At 38.2% G+C, this 10398-nt stretch overlaps 4 protein-coding genes across 6 annotated transcripts; 3 read left to right on the plus strand and 1 right to left on the minus strand.

Annotated features, from left to right (window-relative positions):
• The first annotated feature begins 1527 nt into the window (after positions 1-1527).
• LOC108615432 (putative fatty acyl-CoA reductase CG5065) lies at positions 1528-7444 on the plus strand. Of its 2 annotated transcripts, none has more exons than XM_018009916.2 (7): positions 1528-1698; positions 4472-4651; positions 5632-5725; positions 5801-5964; positions 6032-6817; positions 6879-7136; positions 7193-7444. In XM_018009916.2, exons 2-7 carry the CDS (start codon positions 4485-4487, stop codon positions 7275-7277), a joined length of 1554 nt encoding a protein of 517 aa, XP_017865405.1. In that variant the 5' UTR covers positions 1528-1698; positions 4472-4484; the 3' UTR covers positions 7278-7444. The 2 variants fall into 2 exon arrangements, with proteins under 2 accessions (XP_017865405.1, XP_089327665.1); XM_089471539.1 differs by lacking the exon at positions 1528-1698 and adding an exon at positions 3608-3696.
• Positions 7445-7568: 124 nt separating this feature from the next.
• COX7C (Cytochrome c oxidase subunit 7C) lies at positions 7569-8238 on the plus strand. 2 transcript variants are annotated; one of them, XM_089471541.1, is made up of 3 exons: positions 7569-7759; positions 7872-8054; positions 8130-8238. In XM_089471541.1, the coding sequence occupies exons 1-2, from the start codon at positions 7676-7678 to the stop codon at positions 7986-7988; spliced, it is 201 nt and encodes a 66-aa protein (XP_089327667.1). In that variant the 5' UTR covers positions 7569-7675; the 3' UTR covers positions 7989-8054; positions 8130-8238. The 2 variants fall into 2 exon arrangements, with proteins under 2 accessions (XP_089327667.1, XP_017865419.1); XM_018009930.2 differs by having other exon boundaries at positions 7570-7759; positions 7872-8059.
• A 136-nt stretch (positions 8239-8374) lies between these two features.
• On the plus strand, positions 8375-8923 carry COX7CL (Cytochrome c oxidase subunit 7C-like). Its single transcript, XM_018009928.2, has 3 exons — positions 8375-8519; positions 8583-8716; positions 8775-8923. The coding sequence occupies exons 1-3, from the start codon at positions 8433-8435 to the stop codon at positions 8782-8784; spliced, it is 231 nt and encodes a 76-aa protein (XP_017865417.1). The 5' UTR covers positions 8375-8432; the 3' UTR covers positions 8785-8923.
• Positions 8912-10068, minus strand: sel (canopy family protein seele). The gene is made up of 3 exons (XM_018009923.2): positions 9674-10068; positions 9447-9614; positions 8912-9386 (listed from the first exon to the last, which is right to left on the minus strand). The coding sequence occupies exons 1-3, from the start codon at positions 9771-9773 to the stop codon at positions 9070-9072; spliced, it is 585 nt and encodes a 194-aa protein (XP_017865412.1). The 5' UTR covers positions 9774-10068; the 3' UTR covers positions 8912-9069.
• Between the last annotated feature and the right edge of the window lie 330 nt (positions 10069-10398).

Genomic DNA, 10398 nt, shown 5'->3' on the forward strand with positions numbered 1-10398 from the left:
TCGAATCTTAGGTCTTTATGTTTTAGTTTTTTCAAGTTGCTTGCTATGCTATTGTTAAAGCTTTTTATTAGATAGTCAATCTAATCAAATTTAAGGTCAGCTTTGGCTGCATTCGAAAACAGGTTCAGTAGGTCTTTGAACGTTGTGTATTACTGAACACTAAAAGAAAACCTTAAAGAATTTTTATTGAATTAAATTAAAATAGCTTTTATGCTCTAGAATGCTCTCTGGTATTTCCAAGTAATTATCTATATGTATTTCATATGTAATGAAACTACATCTTCAATCAATATTCATATTTCTTTTATTGATTTTGTAGATTATTTTTAGGTCTTTTATATGTTTGAACATTTTCTTAAAGAGTATTTAAAATGCATCACAACTGATAATTGAAATAATCATACAATATAAATAGAGAAAAAAAAAATATATACACGCATATATAATCGTATATATACATATATTTTATAATGATCATTGAAAAAAAACTTGATTGGCAAATTGAAGCAGCGCTTGACAAAGGTTTGCTCCAAATGTCAAGAGTATATTTATAGCTAATATACCATATTAGTTGTTCAGCAGATGTGATTATAGCAACTCTTGTTTTCTGTATTTTTATAGGTTTCAGTTAGTTGAGTTGGGTTTGATGTCAATGCCATTGTTAAGATTTGGTTTGGTTTGTTTTTAGTTATGTGTTGTGTGTGCAGAGTCAACGAGTGTAACTAACAAGTAATGGGGCGGGCAGGCACGCTTTTGGCCATGGTCAATTCTATCTAATTAACGAGCACACACTTGGATTTTATGCATGCGTTATGTGCTATAAAGATGTATGCCATAAACCATTGCCAACAACAGCAACTCGTGAGTGTGCTATAAACATAAATTCAAAACGGACAAACGAATCCGACGACGGCTGCAGTTGCATCACGTTCTAGACTGCATGGGAAATCAGCAGGGAACAGCTAAAGCAGCAACAACAGCTGAGAGCAAACAGCAGAGGCGACAACAAATACAGTTATTGAGCAATGACCAACGGTAGCTGTTGCTCTTTATTGAAAGAAGCTTTTGCCGAGCAGCAGCTGTAGCAGCAGTGGCAGCGGGCGCAGCAGCCGCACGACTGATCGTTTACTTTGAGCGGGCGCAGCCAATTATCGAATGTAAACAAAAACAAAGCTGAGAAATCTGCTTGCATGAACCTCTGACCGGGAGAAGCCAAGCTTAGCCGCTAAGCAGCGACGCCAACGCCAACGGCGACCGCGACGTCCACTGCAACGTCTTTTGCATACTCGTGAGCCTCTCTCTCTCTCTCTGTGTGTGGCGCTCAGTGAGTGTGTGTGTGATTGTGTGCGTGTGCACTCAGCTAGTTTTTGGGCGATTTCTGTGTCCGTGTGTTATAAACTAAGCAATACATGTACAAGGCGTTATATAGCTTAGTCTTTTTCTCATCGTATTCACTTAGTCGTTTTCTATTTGGCTGTTTTTTTTTTTTTTGTCGTATATTTTTGATCGAGGCTCTTTTCCTAATTGTCAAGCCGAGTTTGTTCAGTTGGTGTTTGGCATTCAGAGCGCGCGTACGACTATGCGAATGCAGATCGCTTGGACATTCTAAATATATCCTGATAAACATAAAACTTAATACTTAGGAAGTGTTATAGTACATAACTGTCTTTTGAGTGAATTTTGGATTATTGAAAAAAGGTGTGCTTAATTTATGTGTGAAGCAGTTTGTGCTAAAAAAAAATATCAAATTATAAATTAACAGTTAACAATTCTTGTAATATTTTAAAGTGTTGTGTTTCATCCTGCTGTTCTTTAATTGACTCATTTAATATCAAGTGCTTATAAGATCTAAGTACATTCCCGGCATTTTTTATATTAATTGCTTTTCCTTTTTGCATTGACATCTTTGGCTTGGCTCAAACTGGTTGCCCAACTCTTGGCCAAATAACCAAAAAAATTGCAATTGAACAAGTTAGCAGCGTCGGCGTCTTATTTTATTTTTGGCAAAAACTATACTTAACCTGTCGCATTCCCATGTGCTCCATGACACCAGGTGGGGTTTTCTCACCAACTCCAGTTGGGGCTAGCTTAGCCATGGGCCTTTTGTTATACTCTATAACAGAAGCTGTTTAGACAATAAAAATTTAAGCTTTGTTTACTTATTACTTATTATATGTACTGTATAATTAAAACTGGAATTGCTTATAATATAGTAGCTTTTTTCAGTAACAATTAATTGAAGGCTAACAATTCTACTCCGTGACAAAAATACTTTAAAATTAAATAGTCTCTATCCTAATACTGCAAGCCTTGCTCAATAGATTTCGATATCTTTCAGTCTCTTCCGAATCATATTAATATAACAATCAGTAACTCAACTTGGCCTTCGTTTCAGTTTTCTGAATCTATTCAATCAATTCGTAAACAATACCGCAAAAGTGGTTTTTCTTGTCAATAAAATTGATATAGATTTTGATAGATTTATAAATAAACAACATCTAAAACAGATCCTACCTATATAACAAATTTAAAAATAATATTTTATTAAAAATTTATCACTATAAACAAATAAGAAACTTATAATAAAAAAATGATCAAATTGATGAATATAAATAATATAAATATGTAATAAATTTAAAAAAAAAAAATTAAAAAAAATAACAAATAAAAAAAAACTTAAAAAACTATACAATAATATTTAATAAATAATATATATTTTTTTAATATATACAATTTATTTATTTAATTAAAAAATTCACTGAAATATTCACATAAATTTGATTAACTTCCTGCTTTGTTTATTAAAAGCATTCGCATAGAAATAATGTCTAGTCACATTTAATTTATGTAGTAATCTCTTTAATCTCCTGCTAATAAACCGCTCATTTATTACGATTCGACAAGCTCAGCTCTTTTCATTGTTATTTCTCTTACTTTAAATCAGGCCTAATTTAATTTATTGTATTGCAATTCTCATCGAATCTCGATTTGAAGAGCATCAAGTGGCAGAGTCTGTAAACGATTCGCTGCAAGCACTTATATATTGTTTATTTGTGTTTTATCTGGGAAATCGTGTGCATGCACATCTGACAACGTCGACGTCGACGACGACGACGACGCGCAGCCTCTCAACGGCAATCAAAGCAGCGGCAACAATGCCAAGAGAGCCCATGCTAACAGCTACAATTGCAATGTAAATCGCTTCGGAATGTCAGTCGACACGTATAGAGATACTATATGTGTATGCATTTATCTGTTTATATACATATATGTATGTAAGAGTGCAGATCATATATAAGACGCCAGAGATTTGGTTGCACGTCAACGAGGCGCTCTGAACCTCTTAGCTTTGACTGACCCGTCACGTTTACATAAATGTGTTGTTGTTGTTGTTGTGATCGTTGGCGAAATGTAGCCGACCTATATATGTATATATATGTATATATATATATATATGTATGTATATATATACTTTTCTATTTCATCTGCAGTTTTTCCCCCTATTGCCTTTAAAAAGTAATTTCGATCGCGTTTGCTGTTGTTTATCGGCTTGGCATCAGAGACCCTACAGCTAAAAGGTTAACTGGGCTAAGCGAAAGCCTAGCCTGAGATGTGTAACAGTTGGCCAACAGCAGTGGCAGCAGCAGCAACAGCTGTTAATGCTCTAAGGGCCTATTAAATCACTTTCCAAAACACGTTCGTTGCCTAAGTCTTTTATTTTGGAGCTGCATTCTTCTCGCAGCGAACGTAACATGTCTAATTGCTGTGATCTTGGCCCGACGTCTTAGCCATTCTTGTCGGCCAATGCTAAAGCTATTAACACTCTTTTCATTTGAAATCTTTAAAATCAAGCGATCGTAAAACAACAGCTAAACGAATCTTTAATGTCAGCTCTTATAAATTATGTAAAAGCTCATTATATATATATTTTTTTTTGTTTTTTTTTTTATTTTTGTTTTTTTTTGTTTTACAATTGCTTTTTGGCATTATGAAGTTGAAGTTTCTTTTCATAGCCCAACAGGTTTCGTTAGATTTTGAAGGACATGCGCACAGTCCAGTTACAAAGTCGACGCCCAGTTTGGCGTTAGCGGAATCGCTCGACTGACTTTACAAGCTCACTATCATTGGCAGCCAGGCTGAGCGCTTTGCGCCACAGCTGCCTCGGCTAATTGGCCCACATGTGCCGCATGGCGTATACGCAGCATGCGCGTCGAGTGTTAAATATGTGGCCAGTTGGACTTGGTGGTTCGTTGAGTTGCTCATGAAGCATGTCGCCATGTTGACAATCGACGAATTGGTCGCCGACCACTTGGCAGTTAGCATTGAGGGCAGTTGGCTTATAAGCCACTCGATCTGTGAAAACCAGTTGATCGCTCAGCCAAGATCAACAATAATTATAGTGCACTTGGTTAACGCCATTTACGCCACGACGAGGACATTAATTATAATTCTAACCAATTCTTGTTCGTAGCTCTAGCGATAAAATGTCGACAAAACCTAAGTTTAATTTCGAGAAGGAGGGCACCCTGACGATCGGACATGTCGACGAGAACGAGGTCGATCGCGTGGCCGAGAGCTTCAAAGGACGCAGTCTGTTCATTACGGGCGGCACGGGCTTTCTGGGCAAGGTGCTGGTGGAGAAGCTATTGCGGTGAGTACAACGGGGAGCTAACGAAAATATGTCTCAGTTTATTTATTTGTATATGTATATAAACTTTAATAGACACACCTGCTTGACCTGAGTCTTGGGATTCACATTTACCTTTAGTTGAGCACAAAGCAAAGTCTAGCAAATAAATATGATCTAATACACACAAAAACTTAAAATTTCTAGGGAAAAACATGTGAGTTTAAGTACCAAAGACTTAAATACTCTGATACCGATCGTTGCCATAAAATCGATCAATGCACCATGAGAGGTGAATATAGTTAAAATATGCAATGCATGTTTGGTTATTAAGATCTATTGAAAGATAAAAATTGTAAAACGGAAAAACGTTTTCAAGGTAGCATTGCTAAGTTTCGTAAGTCAGCTAGATAAACACAATTTATGATCGATTAGTTCAATCACCGATTGATGCCAATATTCAAGTCGACTAAACGCTTATGATCTAAAGACATTAAAAAATAAAAATTAAAAAAAACCTGTAGTGAGTTAAAACATAAAACACTTCTGCATGGCACCGATGCTGAAATACTCTAGAAAACTTCTAATATTCTAGATATTCATTTGGGTTTATACTAAGTGCCATTTGCCGAAACTTTGAATGTATATTTCATTTGTGTAACTTTTCTTCTGTATTATCAGTTAATCAACATGTTTTCCACATTGCACAACAAAAACAATATGCCCACAGTTAGGGTATACAAATGATATAAACTGCAAGTTAATATAGCTCGTATCTTAGGCTAGGTTTAGACTATAAAAGCTGCGTGCTTTAACCTAGAATAAAAAACTAGCCGTTGCATAATAAGCAGCATGTCTAATAAATTAAATTTGGCTAAAAGTGGGCGGGTGGGTTAGCTGGTTGGCTGCGTTGGCTAACAGCTGCCGTAGCAACAGCCACAGCCGGCACACGTGACCTCAATAATTCTCAATAAACGGAGATTATGCGTTATTAATTTTTGCAGCTCGTGTGGTGGGCTAAAGCGCATTTACTTGCTCATTCGTCCCAAGAAGGGCAAGGATTCGCAGGAGCGCATTAAGGATATATTCCAGAATGTGGTAAGGCAAAATGACTAATGAATCTGAATTAATGAAACTGGATGCGAGGCTAATGCAACCCTATCAATTGGCCAGCTTTTCGACCAGGTGAAGCAGATGCGCGGCGAACAGCACATCTTGAACCAGGTGGTGGCCATAGCCGGAGATGTGATGCTGCCCGGCCTGGGCATCTCTGAGAAGGATTTGGAAACGCTGCGCAACGAAGTGTCCATTGTGTATCACTGCGCAGCTACGGTGCGGTAGGCATATGGATATATTCCCCCTGCAGACCTTTTCTTAACTGCTCTCCTTCCTATTCCATCTCAGCTTCGATGAGCCCTTGCGCAATGCCGTCTTCATGAATACCCGTGGCACCAAGTACATGCTGGAGCTGGCTGGCACTCTGAAGCATTTGGATTTCTTTGCCTACTGCTCGACGGCCTATTGTCATTTGCATGTGAAGACTTTGTATGAGAAGCCGTATGATCCGCCGGCGAATCCTCACCAAGTGATTCAGGCGTGCGAGTGGCTAACCGACGAGGAGGTGTCGCTCATCGAGCGTAAGATTTTGGGTGATATACCCAACACTTATGCGTATACCAAGTCCCTGGCCGAGGCCTTGGTTGTGGAGAAATTCAGCGAATTGCCAGCTGTTATTTTACGTCCATCGATTGTCATACCCATTTGGAAGGAGCCCATTCCTGGTTGGACCGACAATATCAACGGACCCACGGGACTACTGATTGGCGCCGGCAAAGGTGTCATACGCACCATGTACTGCAACTCCTCTGGCTATGGTGACTTCTTGCCCGTCGATGTGGCTGTCAATGGCATTTTGGTTGCCAGTTGGCGCAACATTACGGCCGGCACGGATCACACGAATCGTGTTGCCCACATGACCTCCTCGAATGACATTAAAGTCTCCTGGGCAGAGATTATTGAGCTGGGTCGTTGGGTTATCGAGAACAAGGTGCCGTTGAATGGCGTGGCTTGGTATCCAGGTGGCTCCATGAAGTCGAACTACTACATTCATTACATCTGCATGATTCTCTTCCAATGGCTGCCAGCTCTGTTTGTGGATGCGTTGCTCTTGCTTTTCCGATATCCGCCTGTGTAAGTGGACAATATCAAGTATAGCTAGGCTAATTAAAATTTCATTTTATTGAATCCCTAGTCTCTGTCGGGTCCAGAATCGCATTACAAAGGGGTTTGAAGTGTTTGAGTACTATGCGAACAACGTTTGGAGCTTTGATAATTCAGAAGCAGTAAAATTACGAAAGTTAATGAATAATAAGGAACGCAAAACATACGTCATTGAGAAGATTGATCTGGATTTGATAGACTATTTCACCAATTGCGTTCTCTGTGCTCGTCGCTTAATACTGAAAGAATCGGATGAATCGATACCCGCGGCCAAGCGACATATGAAAATGTAATTTATCAAATTTTATTATGAGCGTCATTTATAATTTTTAACTTTGCTTTCAGCATGTGGTTTGTGGACAAGCTGTTCAAGTGCATGTGGCTCTTTGGCATCCTATATATGCTCTATAGATGTTTCTTCGCCAGCTAAACTCAGTTTCACATTAAGTTTAGTTAAGTGCTGGAGACCAAAACCAAGACCGATTGTTACTTTTTGTATGCCTATAAGTTGTTTAGCTTTAGTTGGTGCTGTTTAGCTGTTTAGTAATAAGTTTTTGAATGGAGAAAATAAAACATTGAGATATCAAATCAAAAAAACACACACTTGAAATTTGGCGCCTTCGATATGGATATTTAGCCAGAGGTGCTTATCGATAAGTATCTGAGTGCAGCCCACCAACAGTTGGAGTTCGATATATCGATAGCGGCAGTTGGTCTAGCTATCGCATGTAGATATTCTCTAGTTGTGTACACACTTTTTCCCAGCAGACCAACAAATTCTGCGCTTGCAATACACATCTAGTGAAAACTTAAAACAAATTAATCAACATGTTGGGCCGCAGCAGTGTAATTGCACGTAACTTCTCCCAATCGATGGTGCGCTATGGCGGCCATGGTGGTATTCCCGGTGAGGTAAGCAGCTATTGATCGAATGGCGTATTCGTCTTGTTACATAACTTGCACAAACGTAATCCTTAAGGAAAATCAAATGCTATCACATTGCATATGAATATTTCAATTATAGAACCTGCCCTTCAGCCTGCAGAACAAGTATAGGATCACAGCTTTGTTCACCGTCGGCTGCGTGTTGGGCTTTGGTGCGCCCTTCCTGATCGTTCGTCATCAGCTGTTGAAGAAGTAAGTGGCATCCGCAGCCCCGACAGCCGCAGCCACAACAAAAACAACGATCTGCATAAAATAAAAACGTGTAAGGTTAGTTTTTATTTACATTCCAATTTAATTTGTTTGAATATTTTTTAATCGTTGTGCATTGTTTTTGCAGATTACGTTGTTGTTTGTTGTAGCCGCCACATGTCGGTCAATGTGTTGCAGTTTTTACCTTTAAGTCAAAAGTTTAAACCGTAATAAAGTTACCCAAACCTGAAACACAATAGTGTTGGATGTTTTCCCTTAAGTATAAATATAAATATAAGTAGGCTTTGTTTAAGGCAGCGATACTGCTAGTATACATTTGAATTCATAGTTGACAGACATTATTCACATTTCGTGTTGAACGTATCGCATCAGTATAATTTCTAAAATATCAGAATTTATTTCTAAAAAGTTTATTTTTCGACTCATAAATATGTTTGCTCTACGCGCTGAGGTACGCAAATTATATGCGCCTCTCACTCGCCAAATGTCCGGATATCCCGGTGGCGTTCCAGGCTTGGTAAGCTAGTATATGTATATCTATATATACGATCTGCAACTGAGCCTCCTCCTATTGCAATAGAATCTGCCTTTTCGCCGGGCACTTGAGAATCCAGTGCGTTTAACTATATCTTGGTTAATTTTGGGCATTCTTGGGTTTGGTGCTCCATGGCTGGTTGTTCGTCATCAAATGCTGCGCAATGTCACAACTGAGCCGTAAGCTGAGCATTCAATAAATATTGTTAATAGTTTATTAATATTTTAAATTCTACAGCTCTGAATAGACTCTAGACATTATGAAATAATTATGTTCGGTGTTCCTTCAAAAGAATTAGCGGTTTATTTGAAACTACAAAAAAAAAAAAAAAACAGTTACTCCTTAACACATGCGTATTATAAATAAAAATGGAATTGCACATCTAACATTTTATTTCGTTTCAATTGGACAAATATAATTTAGACATAATTCTAAATTCAGTTATTGTCGATAAAGTTCAAAATAGATCACCTGTTACAGGTGACATGATGATCATAGAAATTCGTTAATTATTCACTGAGTCGGTTATTGCTCACAATTCTTCTCTGCCACCAAAATCGTATTCCTCCTGCACAGGCGCATCGTCACAATATTTGGCCTGAGTCGAGCAGATTTTGATATCCAAATCGTTGCCCAGCTCTTCCGCTTGGAAGGCTTTCAGAAATGCCTCTTCATTGTCATCGAGCACCTCTAGACAAAAGTGGCCCAGACTTTTGTTTAGATCACCATCCTGTACAAAATCAACAAGCGACGATTCTGGATTCATTTGGCCGTTGACTATCATTTTGAGTAGCGCAAATTTGCCATTGCTCTTATAGGTGGCCTTTAGATAGTCATCCATCTTGTCACCTGAAAATGGAGATGGTGATTATGATATCTATACATATGTATATCATAGGGGCTACTCACAGATCTTTTCCATTAGCTCCGTTAGAAACATTTCTGATTTAATGTAGCGCACGCGTTTGCTAATGGAATTGCCTTGGGCATCCAGTCGAAAGCCGCTTACGTCTACCATCTTGTTGGCATCCTCTTTCGCTATGGCATCCTCAAGCTCCTGCACCGTTGCCTTGCACACTGAGGGAAATCGGTTAGCAATTGCCAACAGGTTGTCTTGTCTCGTTCGCCTCACTTACCATGGCATTTAACTTCTTTTGATGTAAAGCTGTAGCTGTGCACTTGAGCAACGGCTAGCAACAGAAAGCAGCATAATATTAAGTCACTCATTGTATTCATAATTTATAACTATTTACAATTTACAATTTATTTCTAATTATTACTGTTCAACTGTTTAAACCACGTCAGCACAATTTAAACTGAGAGCTCCGAGTTGAATGATAATTGACAGGCCGACTCGCACTAATTGTGGCGACAGCTAAAGCGACGACAATCCCAGCAAAATGATTTAAGTTAGTACTTCAATGTTTTGCTAGCCGCTCGAATTTAGTAGATAAGAATAAACGCGGTTGCTACCTCTCTTCCAAAATTATCAACAATATAACAAGAGTTTAACAGTGGTGTTTACTGTAAAGCGGCATAATTGAACATTTTTCTAACCTGTTGTTAACAGCGAGCAGCTATTTTTAACAGAACTTCGGCAATACTAGATTCTTAAAAACATTAAATTAAAAAAAAATTATCTTGCATTTCTTTTTTATGAATTTGTAAATAAAATCTAGCTAAATTTAATTAAACACCTATGAGTGTGACATTCATTTAAATTTTAACAGCTACCACGCAGCTCTGTTTCTAATGTTAAATAACAGCACAGAAAAGTGATCAGCTGTCATTTAGTTTTGGTATTTTGCCAGTATTTTAATTCACACATTTAAATTGTTGGCGGTATGTGTTTGCTGGCGAA

This window comes from Drosophila arizonae, chromosome 5, assembly GCF_054131065.1.
Source record: "Drosophila arizonae isolate 15081-1271.41 chromosome 5, UAZ_ARI_1.0, whole genome shotgun sequence".
NCBI lineage: Eukaryota > Metazoa > Arthropoda > Insecta > Diptera > Drosophilidae > Drosophila > Drosophila arizonae.